Genomic DNA, 17,375 nt, shown 5'->3' with positions numbered 1-17,375 from the left:
ATAATGAGACTAGTAAGCTTGGAAAACACTTTAAATCAAGTTAACAAGCAAATATATAAAACGTTACTGTGCCTTTAAGAGAAACAAATTTTGTCAAAATTTGAAAAACAGTGAAAAAAAGGCAGTAAAACAAACGAAATTTTTACAGTACATGTAATAAGGTAACAGAGCATTGCACCCACTTGCAAATGGATGATTAACCCCTTAATGCAAAAAACAGATAAAAAAAATAAATAAAAAAAAAATGACATAGACGTTTTTAAAAACAGACACAACAAACTGCCACAGCCAACAGTGGGAAGCTTCAGTTAACTGTTTCTATGCAAAATTTAAGCCAGCCATGTGGAAAAAACTTAGGCCCCAATAAGTTTTATCACCAAACATATGTTAAAAAACGATTAAACATGCCAGCAAACGTTTTAAAACACATTTTTACAAGAGTATGTATCTCTATTAATAAGCCTGATACCAGTCGCTATCGCTGCATTTAAGGCTTTACTTACATTACTTCGGTATCAGCAGTATTTCCTTAGTCAATTCCATTCCTAGAAAAATATTTTACTGCACATACCTTATCTGCAGGAAAACCTGCACGCCATTCCCCCTCTGAAGTACCTCACTCCTCAGAATGTGTGAGAACAGCAAATGGATCTTAGTTACGTCTGCTAAGATCATAGAAAAACGCAGGCAGATTCTTCTTCCAAATACTGCCTGAGATAAACAGCACACTCCGGTGCCATTTAAAAATAACAAACTTTTGATTGAAGAATAAACTAAGTAGAAAGCACCACAGACTCTCACGACCTCCTATCTATGTTGAGGCTTGCAAGAGAATGACTGAATATGGCAGTTAGGGGAGGAGCTATATAGCAGCTTTGCTGTGGGTTGACTCTTGCAGCTTCCTGTTGGGAAGGAGAATATATTCCATAAGTAATGGATGATCCGTGGACTGGATACACTTAACAAGAGAAATAAAGGTAAACCCATACAGTTCTCTCTTGTTGCCTGAATACAAATGGAACTAAAAAAAGATACAGATGAGAGTTTTTTTGCATGCATTTACAATAAATATTACATTAAAAAACAACTTTTTTGATCACGTTGGAAAATAAATATATGCACAGTGAAAGAAATCTAATTTAAAGGGACATTGAGCATTAAATGTTCCAGACAGAGCAAGCAGCTTAAAAAAATATCCCAGTTTGTTTCTTTTATCGAAAAAAGGTATATACACTTTGCAGAAGGCCATGATAGTCTCATTAGTGTGCATATGTTTAGAGCACTATATCACAGCACTGTTGCATCAATGTTTGTCAGAATGTTAAACACATTTGAGCACTATATGACAGCAGTATTTGCAACAATGTAACAAATTGTTTCAAACATTGTTGTAAAACTGCTGCCATACAGTATTTCAGGTATATGCACAATATTCTGAGCCTACCTTGTTATGCTCTTCAACAACGGATACTAAGAGTACAAAATCACAATCATACTGCTGTCAAATTGTATGGCTTTAGCAAGCTGGAAAGCAGATACCAAACATTCTCACTGCCAGTTAGGGTTATAACACCTCATTGGTAAGTCAGACGTTTATAGCCCAGTTTAGTTTTTAAAAGTATATAAAAAACTTTATTTAAATTACAATGGTAAATTAATTAAAGGCTTACCTGAAAGAAGACAGACATTGCTGCAATTAATCTTTTATCCAAAATGGCAGCTCCAAAACTGTCATAGTCATCGGGATTGTAAAAATAAATCTGCATCTGTAGATAAAAAAAAAAAAAAAAAAAAAAAAAAAGGTTAGGAGTTAAAGCTCTTCTTCTCCAATGAATGTGAATTTTTAGGCTAGCTGCTAAATTTTGGACAAATTTATCAAGCCCTGCCCAACCCTTTCAGTGAAAACATAATCCTCATTCACCTTAAAGTGCTATAAAACATGTTGAGATCTGTGCGTATCTTAAAAGGGCTAACTAAGTAAAAATAGTTTGCATAAAAAAAAATGTTTAAAATTTGCTGCCGAAGATTTCACAATTTTCAAAAATAAGCAAAATTAGTTACATAGCCATGCTGGAGTAGTCTGATCTACCCCCCTCCTTATCAGCGTTTAACATCAGAAACACAGGCATTGTATTTCAACTGAGTTCACAACTGCTTATTTGCTTCAAGGCATGCTCCAGCAGATAATGAGTCTGTATTCTACCAAATCAATGGAATATATAGATGCAGCGATAGAAGGAAGTGTGTGTGAGGAGTTAGAGCTGTACAATTTGAAAACTTAAAAGAAAAGGATAATGGCGAGGCACTCCAGTATAAATTTTCTGGTAAAGTAATTAAAGTGTATATTATATTTTGTCTCTATCCTAACTTGTTTTATGTCCTTTTAAAAATTAAGGGGTCGATTTATTAAGCTGCGGCGGACAGGGGAACACAGAAGCGCCCCTGTCTGCCGCAGCTCGCCTCTGGAGGGCTGAATTCCGCTGCCAGAATTCTGCATTGCACATGAGCGCTATTTTGTGCTTGCGTGCAATCCCGCCCCCTGCCCGCGCTCAGCCAATCACATGTGAGCAGGAGCTGTCAATCTGAAATTCGCCACCTAAGAGGGGGTCGAAGGCTGCCAAAAGCCTTTGATAAATTGACCCCTAAGTGTACAACATGATCTAGCAACCTTCTCAACCTTTATCTTTGACACATTAGCACTCTCGATTATCACCCAAAGAGTAGAATAAGTAACAGGGCTTTGTGATTCTGTATGGAACTGGTTATTTTCATTTCTGACATACAGAACTCAAGGAATCATCAAGTGCAAGATAAAAGCTAAAGTCTTGAATACAACATGCAGAGACCTTCAGGGATCATCAATATCTCTCACCTTGTTCAACATCTGTGTCAAAAGTTTGACAACAGGAGGTGGATGATAAAGAATGCCACATACCTATGGAATACACTACAGCTTGACTTCAGATCTAAATAAAACTAATGTACACTGAGGAAAAGATCAAGACTTTGATCTTTGACAAGGCTTTCCAAAGTAACCACTGTTTTCTTCTTGCTCTAATTCATGTTCTATGTAAGTGTTCCCTTTTTCTATGTTCTTTTCTTCCCCGGACTCTAAAAACATAGTGCTTACCTGGTTTATGAGCTATGTAGAGAGAAAGACACAGAACAATAGACAGAGGCAGATATATATATATATATATATATATAGATAGATAGATAGATAGATAGATAGATAGATAGATAGAGATAGATAGATAGAGATAGATAGATAGATAGATAGAGAGATAGATAGATAGATAGATAGATAGATAGAGAGAGAGAGAGAGAGAGAGAGAGAGAGAGAGAGAGAGAGAGAGAGAGAGAGAGAGAGAGAGAGATGATTAATAGATAGCCAGACAGGTCGATAGATGCAGAGATATAGGGAGAGATATAGACAGACGCAGAGCGATAGACAGAAAGAGGCAGAGACATGGGGAGATAGACAGACAGATGCAGAGCGAGACAGCCAGAGGCAGAGATAAAGGTAGAGATATAGATAGATATGCAAAGTAATAGAGAGAATGACAGAAGCAGAGATTAGATAGATAGATAGATAGATAGATCTATATAGGGAGAGATACCAATAGAGAGACAGAGAGAAAGAGATAGATAAATAGGCTTCAGTAACCACCCCAGCCTTCCTGGCTGCAAAGGGAAAATGCAGTTTTCAGTGGTAGATAATAGGGTAAAAATATAAATAATAATGTGTTGAATTATTTATTTTTAATACACAAACAATAAAGGGGAGATTTAATTTTTGTTTTTAATATTTATTTAACCCTATCCATCTAAGAAAAAAAAAGTTAAGTTTACTGAAATGCCCCACTTAGAGCTTTTTGATAGTTATGTTTTTTTCCCCTCTCAAACTATTCATTTAAACAATTCAGACTTTAGGAAGACAATCTTCAGCAATCAATACAATTGGAAGAAATGTCCTATACGCACAATTGCAAGAAGAAGCAAAGATGAGCTGTGCTATAAACCACAAACAGAAAAGACAATGGAGCAAAGTAAATACCGTCAAAAATACAGCTATTATGTTTCAACACAGAAGTATCACGGAGTCCAGTAACAGCTGTGTATAAAGAAAGCGCTGCATCTTGCACATTCTTTAAGATAAATGCTGTAATTTTAATTATAACAAAAATAAAAATCACTGCAGCATTTCTTCCAATCATTTGACTAAATGAGCACATCTAAAGATTTAAAGGGACATATGAACAGCTATTAAAAGAAACATGCTGAATGGCAGAGAGGTTGCCATTTTCAGAAGGGAAATTGGGTCTCCAAATAAATATAAAAGTAATGCTTAAAGGGACATTAAACACTTTGACATGATAATATAAAATGATAAGTCTTAAATATAAAACAATAAATCTGCAATATACTTTATTTTGTTACCATTTCCCTGTAATTCCATTCTGGAAATTGTGAGTTTTTCAGTTCCTGTTAGAAATGGAAGTGCAGAACACTCATATATGCCATTTGGCTGCAAACTCTAGTGACCTATATTTAACTGTCCCTAAATGGCCACAGCAGAGAAGGTAATCTAACTCAGTATTTCACAACCATGGTCCTCACCTACCCCCAACAGGCCAGGTTTTCATTATAGCTGAACTAAAGCACAGGTGAAGCAATCAGCTGATCAGTAACACCATGGCTACTAACTTGCTCTCACCTATCAGCTAATTAGTTCACATGTGCACTGATTTAGCTATAATCAAAACCTGGACTGTTGGGGGTACTTGAGGACCACAGTTGACAAACGTTGACCTAAGTTGCAATATGGCAGCACCCAGTTTTATGGGCACTAATACTTTCCACTTATTTTGTCAATATTTAAACAGCTAATGAATTAAGACTAATCTTTGCTTTGAAGGCTTCATTGTACCTAGCATTTGTTTACCATTTAATATCCCTTTCAAAGGTACAGTCAAGTCATAATTAAACTTTCCAATTCACGTCCATTATCCAAATATGCACCATCTTTTTATTGGCACACTTTCTGAGGCACCACCTACTACTAAACCAGTGCAAGATTCACAGGCTATAGGCTTATTCGTTTTGTGATTGGCTGATGGCTGAGTGTCACATAATACATTAGGAAGGAAAAATGCAAATAACCGACATTTGACAGCAAAAAAAAGTTAATTTATGTAAGAATTTACCTGATAAATTCATTTCTTTTATATTGGCAAGAGTCCATGAGCTAGTGACGTATGGGATATACAATCCTACCAAGAGGGGCAAAGTTTCCCAAACCTCAAAATGGCTATAAATACACCCCTCACCACACCCACAATTCAGTTTAACGAATAGCCAAGTAGTGAGGTGATAAAGAAAGGAGTAAAAAGCATCAACAAAGGAATTTGGAAATAATTGTGCTTTATACAAAAAATCATAACCACCATAAAAAGGGTGGGCCTCATGGACTCTTGCCAATATGAAATAAATGAATTTATCAGGTAAGTTCTTACATAAATTATGTTTTCTTTCATGTAATTGGCAAGAGTCCATGAGCTAGTGACGTATGGGATAGCAATACCCAAGATGTGAAACTCCCCGCAAGAGTCACTAGAGATGGAGGGATAAAATAAAAACAGTCATTTTCCGCTGAAGAAAATTAATCCACAACCCAAAATATAAGTTTATTCTCATAAATGAAAGGAAAAAACTTAAATCATAAGCAGAAGAATCAAACTGAAACAGCTGTCTGAAGAACTTTTCTACCAAAAACTGCTTCCGAAGAAGCAAATACATCAAAACGGTAGAATTTAGTAAATGTATGCAAAGAAGACCAAGTTGCTGCTTTACAAATCTTATCAACTGAAGCTTTATTCCTAAAAAGCCCAAAAAGTGGAGACTGAACTAATAGAATGAGCTGTAATTCTCTGAGACGGGGCTTGATCCGACTCCAAATAAGCTTGAAGAATCAAAAGCTTTAACCACGATGCCAAGGAAACGGTAGAAGCCTTCTGACCTTTCCTAGAACCAGAAAAGATAACAAATAGACTAGAAGTCTTCCTGAAATCTTTATTAGCTTCAACATAATATTTCAGAGATCTCACCACATCCAAAGAATGTAAGGATCTCTCCAAAGATTTCTTAGGATTAGGACACAAGGAAGGAACAACAAATTCTCCATTAATGTTGTTAGAATTCACAACCTTAAGTAAGAAAAGGAGATTCACAAAAGAGAGCAGAGATGGCCAAAAGAAACAACACTTTCCAAGAAAGTATTTAAATGTCCAAAGAATGCATAGGCTCAAATGGAGGAGCCTGTAAAGCCTTCAAACCCAAATTAAGACTCCAAGGAGGAGAGATTGATTTAATGACAGGATTGAAACAAACCAAAGCCTGAACAAAACAGTGAATATCAGGAAGCTTGGCAATCTTTCTGTGAAATAAAACAGAAAGAGCAGAGATTTGTCCCTTCAAGGAACTTGCAGACAACCCCTTATCCAAACCATCCTGAGGAATATGAAAAATTCTAGGAATTCTAAAAGAATGCCAAGAGAATTTATGAGAGGAACACCATGAAATGTAAGTCTTCCAAACTCGAAAATAAATCTTTCTAGAAACAGATTTATGAGCTTATAACATAGTATTAATCACAGAGTCAGAGAAACCTCTATGACTAAGCACTAAGCGTTCAATTTCTATACCTTCAAATTTAATGATTTGAGATCCTGATGGAAAAACGGACCTTGAGACAAAAAGTCCGGCCTTAATGGAAGTGGCCAAGGTTGGCAACTGGACATCCGAACAAGATCTGCATACCAAAAACCTGTGAGGCCATGCTGGAGCCACCAGCAGCACAAACAATTGCTCCATGATGATTTTGGAGATCACTCTTGGAAGAAGATCCAAAGGCAGAAAAATATAAGCAGGTTGATAACACCAAGTGTCAACACATTCACTGCATCCGCCTGAAGATCCCTGGACCTGGACAGGTACCTGAGAAGTTTCTTGTTTAGATGAGAAACCATCAGATCTATTTCTGGAAGACCCCACATCTGAACAACCTGAGAAAACACATACGGATGGAGGGACCACTCCCCCGGATGTAAAGTCTGATGGCTGAGATAATCTGCTTCCCATTTGTCTATACCTGGGATATGAACTGCAGAAATTAGACAGGAGCTGGATTCCGCCCAGATACTTCTTTCATAGCTTAGGGACTGTGAGTCCCACCCTGATGATTGACATATGCCACAGTTGTGATATTGTCTGTCTGAAAACAAATGAACGGTTCTCTCTTCAACAGATGCCAAATCTGAAGAGCCCTGAAAATTTCACTGAGTTCCAAAATATTGACTGGTAATCTCGCCTCTTGAGATATACAAACCCCTTGTGCTGTCAGAGATCCCCAAACAGCTCCCCAACCTGAAACACTCACATCTGTTGTGATCACAGACCAGGTTGGACGAACAAAAGAGGCCCCTAGAACTATACGTTGGTGATCTAACCACTAAGTCAGAGATAATCGAACATTTGGGATTTAAGGATATTAACTGTGATAACCTTGTATAATCCCTGCACCATTGGTTCAGCATACAAAGCTGAAGAGGTCTCATGTGAAAATGAGCAAAGGGGATCGTGTCCGATGCTGCAGTCATGAGACCTAAAACTCCCATGCACATATCTACTGAAGGGAATGACTGAGACTGAAGGTTCCAACAGGCAGCAACCAATTAAAAACGTCTCTTGTCTGTTAGAGACAGAGTCATGGACACTGAATCTATCTGGAAACCTAAAAAGGTGAGCTTTGTCTGAGGAACCTTTTTGTAAATTGATCCTCCAACCATGTTTTCGAAGAAACAACACTAGTTGATTTGTGTGAGATTCTGCAAAATGTAAAGACTGAGCTAGTATCAAGATATCGTCCAAATAAGGAAACACCGTAATACCCCGTTCTCTGATTACAGAGAGTAGGACACCAAGAACCTTTGAAAAGATTCTTGGAGCTGTCGCTAGGCCAAACGGAAGAGTGACAAATTGGTAATGCTTGTCTAGAAAAGAGAATCTCAGAAACTGATAATGATTCGTAATATGAAGATATGCATCCTGTAAGTCTATGGTGGACATATAATGCCCTTGCTAAATAGTCCTTATAGTCCACAATTTTAAAGTTGGTACTCTTACATAACGATTCATAATTTTCAGATCCAGAACTGGTCTGAATGAATTTTCTTTTTTTGGGACAATGAATAGATTTGAATAAAACCCCAGACCCTGTTCCTGAAACGGAACTGGCATAATTACCGCTGAAAACTCCAGGTCTGAAACACACTTCAGGAAAGCCTGAGCCTTTACTGATTTGCTGGGATACGTGAGAGAACATATCTTCTCACAGGATGTCTTACTCTGAATCCTATTTGGTACCCCTGAGAGACAATACTCAGAATCCATTGATTTTGGACAGAATGAAAAATCTTAATCTGCCCCCTACCAGCTGAGCTGGAATGAGAGCCGCACCTTCATGCGGACTTAGGGGCTGGCTTTGGTTTCTTAAATTGCTTGGATTTATTCCAACTGAAGAAGGTTTCCAATTGGAAACGGATTCCTTGGTTGAAGGATTAGCCCTTAGGACCTTTATCCTGAGGCAAAAAAAAAACTCCCTTCCCCTCAGTGACTGTTGAAATAATCAAATCCAACTGAGAACCAAATAACTTATTACCTTGGAAAGAAAGAGATAGCAATCTGGACTTAGAAGTCATGTCAGCATTCCAAGATTTAACATCAATTTTGATTATATCAAAAATGGCATCACAAATAAAATGATTAGCATGTTGAAGCAAACAAACAATGCTAGACAAATCCGAATTCAATTCTTGTTGCACTAAATTTTCCAACCAAAAAGTTGATGCAGCTGCAACATCAGCCAAAGAAAAAAATTGCAGGCCTGAGAAGATGACCCGAATATAAATAGGCTTTCTTTAGATAGGATTCAAGTTTCCCATCTAAAGAATCTTTAAAAGAAGTACTATCTTCCATAGGAATAGTAGTACGTTAAGCAAGAGTCGAGATAGCCCCATCAACTTTGGGGATCTTTTCCCAAAACTCCAATGTAACTGCTGGCAAAGGAAACAATTTTTTAAACCTTGAAGAAGGAATAAAAGAAGTACCAGGCCTATTCCATTCTTTAGAAATCAAAGCAGAAATATCATCAGGAACTGGAAAAACCTCTGGAGTAACCACAGGAGGTTTATAAACAGAAATTAAACGTTAACTAGTTTTAATATCAAGAGGTCTAGTTTCCTCAATATCCAATGTAATCAACACTTCTTTAACAAAGAACGAATATACTCCATTTAAAATAAATAAGTAGATTTGTCAGTGTCAATATCTGAGGAAGGATCTTCTGAACCAGATACTGTAGATCCTCATCAGAGGAGGATAATTCAGTATGTTGTTGGTCATTTGAGATTTCGTCAACTTTATGAGAAGTTTTAAAAGACCTTTATGTTTATTAGAAGGTGGGATGGCAGACAAAGCCTTCTGAATAGAATCAGCAATAAATTATTTTAAATTCACAGGTATTTCTAGTACATTAGATGTTGAAAGAACAGCAACAGGCAATGTACTATTACTGATGAACACATTATCTGCATGCAAAAGTTTATCATGACAACTAATACAAACCATAGCTGAAGATATAATCTCCACAAGTTTACAACAAATGTACTTAGCTTTGGTAGAACTGTTATCAGGCAGTAGGATTCCAACAGTGATTCTGAGAAAGGATCAGTTTGAGACATCTTGCAAATGTAAGAGAAAAACAACATATAAAGCAAAATGATCAATTTCCTTATATGGCAGTTTCAGGAATGGGGAAAAAAATGCAAACAGCATAGCCCTCTGATAGAGAAAAAAGGCAAGAGGCATATAGGAATGGGGTTTAAAATAATGAAAATATTTGGCGCCAAGTTTGACGCTCAACACAAACAGAAAAAAACATTTGGCTCTAACATCCAGAAATGACACAATTGCGTCATTGAAGACGCAACCTTGTGAAAGGACTCAGCGTCAACTAAGACGCCGGGAATGACAAATTTGCGTCATCGAGCATAACTTCGTGCCAAAAATGACGCAATATACTTTGGCATTTCGCGCCCTCGCAAGCCTAATTCTGCCCGCAAATTTAAAATGACAGTCAATTGAAAAAAAAGACTACCCCAGGGAAAAAATAAATTTTTCCTAAAAAAATGCATTTCCAAGATATGAAACTGACCAAAGGAAATATACTAATACCTGAATTATGGCAATTATAATACATATATTTAGAACTTTATATAAATTAGATAATACATAAAGTGCCAAACCATAGCTGAGAGTGTCTTAAGTAATGAAAACATACTTGTCAAAAGACACACCATCTACATATAGCAGATAGCCAAACCAGTACTGAAACAGTTATCAGTAGAGGTAATGGCATATGAGAGTATATCGTCGATCAGAAAAAGGAGGTAGGAGATGAATCTCTACGACCAATAACAGAGAACCTATGAAATAGATCTCCTGTGAGGAAAACTATTGAATTTAGTAAGTGATACTCCCTTCACATCCCCCTGACATTCACTGTACTCTGAAAGGGAATCGGGCTTCAACGTAGAAATCTTAGCACAAACTTACTTCACCACCTCCATAGGAGGCAAAGTTTGTAAAACTGAATTGTGGGTGTGGTGAGGGGTGTATTTATAGGCATTTTGAGGTTTGGGAAAATTTGCCCCTCCTGGTAGGATTGTATATCCCATACGTCACTAGCTCATGGACTCTTGCCAATTACATGAAAGAAATCTACTACTCATTTCAAATTCAAACTAAGAGCTTTTACATAGTCTTTTTATTTGCCATTTATTGATTATGCTATTCTGTTGTGTTTGGTAGTCCTTTAAGATTGTAATATAAAATATTTAAGGGACCATTAAAGGGTCATTAAACACCTTTTGCTTTTGTGTACAAATTGTGCTTTGACCTACACTCCCCAGACAGACCTCAAAGCAAAATCTGTAACCTAGATTTTTAATACGCAGCAAATTGCCTAAACCAGTCATGGAATATATGCAAGTTATAGAATTTGCTTTCTGGCCTCTTCAGGGAGAATGGGACAAAGCACAATTTTTATCCAAAAGTAAGGTTTAATGTCCTTTTAACTGTGGTGACTTTTATCATACAACATTCTGCACAGTGACTGCTTAGACCGGAGCACATGCTTTTATAAGTCATTTTAAGTAGAACAAAAAATGCTCTCTCAACCAGTGAACAGCTAACATGATAAGCAAAGAAAATATATTCTGCCCAAGCAGACAAAGTACAGCTCAGATTTATTTAGAATATTATGTACTGGTAGGACTACAGATCATTTGAGTTACACAGATTAGATAATGACTTTTGATTTTGATTTATCAGAACCAAAAACTGAAAAGTACAAATTCAATACTTGGATATACAACCACACATAATTTGTCACTCTTTAAAGGCATCATTTATTAACAAAAAAGCTATTTGACATACTGTTCAGTGTGCAGCCAGCCATTTACTCTGTAAAAAAATAAGATATATTATTAGAGCTTAGTGAATCCATTTTGTCTAATGCAGAGAAGTAGAGGAGGTATTTTATTTACAACTTTACAAAATAATTCAATTCAAACATACATTTCAGCACTAAAAAAACATATCTATCCTTTTTTAATGGTATAAAGTAATTACATATTCAAAGTCAAGCCAAGGTGCATTTACCTTTTGACATGTTGACAATAACTGCCTCTAAGCTACTGCCTAGGGAGTGTCACTTAAATAAAAATAAATAAAAGGCTGAACAAAGTCTAAATCTCAAGGGTATCGAGAGCACTGCTGCATTCTTCAATCCCTGTTATGTTTAATAGCTGCTATTGCACAAGCATGATGGGTCCATGCTTAAAAAGGTGGGGCATTGTATTGCTCGTTTGCATATCATTTCCCAGAAACTGGTAGTTCAGGTTTTCTGTGGGGGATGTACAGATGGAGATGACATGATGTATGTGTTTATATTCTTTCATGTATTTATTTGTTTAAAGGGACAGTCTAGGCCAAAATAAACTTTCATGATTCAGATAGAGCATGTAATTTTAAACAATTTTCCAATTTACTTTTATCACCAATTTTGCTTTGTTCTCTTGGTATTCTTAGATGAAAGCTTAACCTAGGAGGTTCATATGCTAATTTCTTAGACCTTGAAGCCCACCTCTTTCAGATTGCATTTTAACAGTTTTTCACCACTAGAGGGTGTTAGTTCACGTATTTCATATAGATAACACTGTGCTCGTGCACGAGAAGTTATCTGGGTCAGGCACTGATTGGCTAGATTGCAAGTCTGTCAAAAGAACTGAAAAAACATAATTTATATAAGAACTTACCTGATAAATTCATTTCTTTCATATTAGCAAGAGTCCATGAGCTAGTGACGTATGGGATATACATTCCTACCAGGAGGGGCAAAGTTTCCCAAACCTTAAAATGCCTATAAATACACCCCTCACCACACCCACAATTCAGTTTAACAAATAGCCAAGAAGTGGGGTGATAAGAAAAAAGTGTGAAAGCATATAAAATAAGGAATTGGAATAATTGTGCTTTATACAAAAAAATCAAAACCACCACAAAAAAGGGCGGGCCTCATGGACTCTTGCTAATATGAAAGAAATGAATTTATCAGGTAAGTTCTTACATAAATTATGTTTTCTTTCATGTAATTAGCAAGAGTCCATGAGCTAGTGACGTATGGGATAATGATTACCCAAGATGTGGATCTTTCCACACAAGAGTCACTAGAGAGGGAGGGATAAAATAAAGACAGCCAATTCCTGCTGAAAATAATCCACACCCAGAATAAAATTTTAATGAAAAAAACATAAGCAGAAGATTCAAACTGAAACCACTGCCTGAAGTACGTTTCTACCAAAAACTGCTTCAGAAGAAGAAAACACATCAAAATGGTAGAATTTAGAAAAAGTATGCAAAGAGGACCAAGTTGCTGTTTTGCAAATCTGATCAACCGAAGCTTCATTCTTAAAACGCCCAGGAAGTAGAAACTGACCTAGTAGAATGAGCTGTAATCCTTTGAGGCGGAGTGTTACCCGACTCAACATAGGCATGATGAAATAAAGATTTCAACCAAGATGCCAAAGAAATGGCAGAAGCTTTCTGGTCTTTTCTAGAACCGGAAAAGATGACAAATAGACTAGAAGTCTTTCGGAAAGACTTAGTAGCTTCAACATAATATTACAAAGCTCTAACAGCATCCAAAGAATGCAATGATTTCTCCTTAGAATTCATAGGATTAGGACATAATGAAGGAACCACAATTTCTCTACTAATGTTGTTAGAATTCACAACCTTAGGTAAAAAATTCAAAAGAAGTTCGCAGCACCGCCTTATCCTGATGCAAAATCAGAAAAGGAGACTCACAAAAAAGAGTAGATAATTCAGAGACTCTTCTGGCAGAAGAGATGGCCAAAAGAAACAAAACTTTCCAAGAAAGTAATATAACGACCAAAGAATGCATGGGTTCAAAAGGAGAAGCTTGAAGAGCCCCCAGAACCAAATTCAAACTCCAAAGAGGAGAAATTGACTTAATGACAGGTTTTATACGAACCAAAGCTTGTACAAAACAATGAATATCAGGAAGATTAGCAATCCTTCTGTGAAAAAGAACAGAAAGAGCAGAGATTTGTCTTTCAAGAAACTTGCGGACAAACCTTTATCTAAACCATCCTGAAGAAATATAAGTCTTCCAGACTCTATAATATATCTCTCTAGATACAGATTTACGAGCCTGTCACATAGTATCAATCACAGAGTCAGAGAAACCTCTTTGACCAAGAATCAAGCATTCAAACTCCACACCTTAAAATTAAGGTTTTGAGATCCTGATGGAAAAAAGAACCTTGAGACAGAAAGACTGGTCTTAACGGAAGAGTCCACAGCTGGCAAGAGGCCATCCGGACAAGATCCGCATACCAAAACCTGTGAGGCCATGCTGGAGCTACCAGCAGGACAAACGAGCATTCCTTTAGAATATTAGAGAATACCCTTGGAAGAAGAACTAGAGGCGGAAAGATATAGGCAGGATGACACTTGTAAGGAAGAGATAATGCATCCACTGCCTCCGCCCGAGGATCCCTGGATCCGGACAGATACCAGGGAAGTTTCTTGTTTAGATGAGAAGCCATCAGATCTATTTCTGAGAGTTCCCACATTTGAACAATCTGAGGAAATACCTCTGGGTGAAGACCATTCGCCCAGGTGCAACGTTTGGCGACTGAGATAATCCGCTTTCCAATTGTCCATACCTGGGATATGAACCGCAGAGATTAGACAGGAGCTGGATTCCGCCCAAACCAAAATTCGAGATACTTCTTTCATAGCCAGAGGACTGTGAGTCCCTCCTTGATGATTGATGTATGCCACAGTTGTGACATTGTCTATCTGAAAAAAAATGAACAACTCTCTCTTCAGAAGAGGCCAAGACTGAAGAGCTCTGAAATTGCACGGAGTTCCAAAATATTGATCGGAAATCTCACCTCCTGAGATTCCCAAACCCCTTGTGCCGTCAGATACCCCCACACAGCTCCCCAACCTGTAAGACTTGCATCTGTTGAGATTATAGTCCAGGTCGGAAGAACAAAGAAGCCCCCTGAACTAAACGATGGTGATCTGCCCACCATGTCAGAGAGTGTCGTATAATCGGTTTAAAGATATTAATTGAGATATCTTTGAGTAATCCCTGCACCATTGGTTCAGCATACAGAGCTGAAGAGGTCACATGAAAAAACGAGCAAAGGAGATCGCATCTGATGCGGCAGTCCTAAGACCTAAAATTTCCATGCATAAGGCTACCAAAGGGAATGATTGTGACTGAAGGTTTTGACAAGCTGATATCAATGTTAAACTTCTCTTGTCTGACAAGGACAGAGTCATAGACACTGAATCTATTCTAGAAACCTAAAAAGGTTACACTTGTCTGAGGAATCAATGAACTGATTGGTAAATTGATCCTCCAACCATGAACTTGAAGAAACAGAAGTCGATTCGTATGAGATTCTTCGAAAATGAGAAGACTGAGCAAGTACCCAGATATTGTCCAATAAGGAAATACCAAAAAACCCTGTTCTCTGATTACAGAAAGAAGGGCACCGAGAACCTTTGAAAAAAATTCTTGGAACTGAGGCTAGGCCAAACGGTAGAGCCACAAAACTGGTAATGCTTGTCTAAAAAGAGAATCTCAGACACTAAAAGTGATCTGGATGAATCGGAATATGTAGATACACATCCTGTAAATCCATTGTAGACATAAAATGCCCTTGCTAAACAAAAGGCAGGACAGTCCTACAGTAACCATCTTGAATGTTGGTATCCTTACATAACGATTCAATATTGATAGATCCGGAACTGGTCTGAAGGAATTGACCTTCTTTGGTACAATGAAGAGATAAAATAAAACCCCAGCCCCTGTTCCAGAACTGGAACTGGCATAATTACTCCAGCCAACTCTAGATCTGAAACACATTTCAGAAATGCTGAGCCTTTGCTGTGTTAACTGGGACACGGGAAAGAAAAAAATCTCTTAGCAGGAGGCCTTAACTGAAGCCAATTCTGTACCTTTCTGAAACAATGTTCTGAAACCAGAAATTGAGAACGGAATTGATCAAAATTTCTTTGAAGAAAACGTAATCTGCCCCATACCAGCTGAGCTGGAATAAGGTCCGCACCTTCATGGGTACTTAGGAGCTGGCTATAGGTTTTCTAAAAGGCTTGGATATATTCCAAACTGGAAATAGTTTCCAAACTGATACCGCTCCTGAGAATGAAGGATCAGGCTTTTGTTCCTTATTGTGAGGAAAGGAACGAAATGATTATTAGACCTAAATTTACCTTAGATTTTTTATCCTTTGGAAAAAAAGTTCCCTTCCTTCCAGAAACAGTTGAAATAATAATTTATTACCCTGGAAAGAAAGGGAAAGCAAAGTTGACTTAGAAGACATATCAGTATTCCAAGTTTAATCCATAAAGCTTTTCTAGCTAAAATAGCTAGAGACATATACCTGACATCAACTCTAATGATATCAAAAGATGGTATCACCAATAAAATTATTAGCATGTTATAGAATAATAATAATGCTATAAAATTATGATCTGTTACTTGTTGCGCTAAAGCTTCTAACCAAAAAGTTGAAGCTGCAGCAACATCCGCTAAAAATATAGCAAGTCTAAGAAGATTACCTGAACATAAGTAAGCTTTTCTTAGAAAGGATTCAATTTTCCTATCTAAAGGATCCTTAAATGAATTACTATCTGCCGTAGGAATAGTAGCACATTTAGCAGGAGTAGAGACAGCCCCATAACCTTAGGGATTTTGTCCCAAAAAAACTCTAATCTGTCAGATGGCACAGGATATAATTGCTTAAACGTTTAGAAGGAGTAAAAGAATTACCCAAATTATTCCATTCCCTGGAAATTACTTCAGAAATAGCATCAGGGAGATTAAACACTTCTGGAATAACTACAGGAGATTTAAAAACCTTATTTAAACGTTTAGATTTAGAATCAAGAGGACCAGAATCCTCTATTTCTAATGCAATTAATACTTCTTTAAATAAAGAACGAATAAATTCCATCTTGAACAAATACAAAGATTTATCAGCATCAACCTCTGAGACAGAAACCTCTGAACCAGAAGAACCATTATCAGTATCAGAATGATGATGTTCATTTAAAAATTCATCTGAAAAAAGAGAAGTTTTAAAAGACTTTTATGTAAACTAGAAGGAGAAATAACAGACATAGCCTTCTTAATGGATTTAAAAAATAAAATCTCTTATGTTTATCAGGAACACTCTGAAAATTAGATGTTGACGGAACAGCAACAGGTAATGTAACAGTACTAAAGGAAATTTTATCTGCATTAATAAGTTTGTCATGACATGCAATACAAACAACAGCTGGAGAAACAGATACCAAAAATTATAGCAGATACACTTAGCTTGGTAGCTCCAGCAGTAGACAGCGATTTTCCTGTAGTATCTTCTGACTCAGATGCAACGTGAGACATCTTGCAATATGTAAGAGAAAAAACAACATATAAAGCAAAATTGATCAAATTCCTTAAATGACAGTTTCAGGAATGGGAAAAAATGCCAAAGAACAAGCTTCTAGCAACCAGAAGCACTGAAAAAATAAGACTTAAATAATGTGGAGACAAAAGCGACGCCCTTATTTTTTAGCGCCAAATAAGACGCCCACATTATTTGGCGCCTAAATGCTTTTGGCGCCAAAAATGACGCCACATCCGGAAC

At 37.0% G+C, this 17,375-nt stretch overlaps 1 protein-coding gene across 1 annotated transcript in view; it reads right to left on the bottom strand.

Annotated features, from left to right (window-relative positions):
- Positions 1–17,375, bottom strand: part of PTPRG (protein tyrosine phosphatase receptor type G) — a 979,702-nt gene that overhangs the window by 492,760 nt on the left and 469,567 nt on the right. Inside the window, 1 exon segment of the mRNA XM_053720987.1 lies at positions 1,671–1,766. Coding sequence (XP_053576962.1) covers positions 1,671–1,766 — 96 coding nt within the window.

The sequence above is a fragment of the Bombina bombina genome, chromosome 7 (assembly GCF_027579735.1).
Source record: "Bombina bombina isolate aBomBom1 chromosome 7, aBomBom1.pri, whole genome shotgun sequence".
NCBI classification, from domain to species: Eukaryota; Metazoa; Chordata; class Amphibia; order Anura; family Bombinatoridae; genus Bombina; species Bombina bombina.
This window is presented reverse-complemented; position numbering and strand designations above follow the sequence as displayed.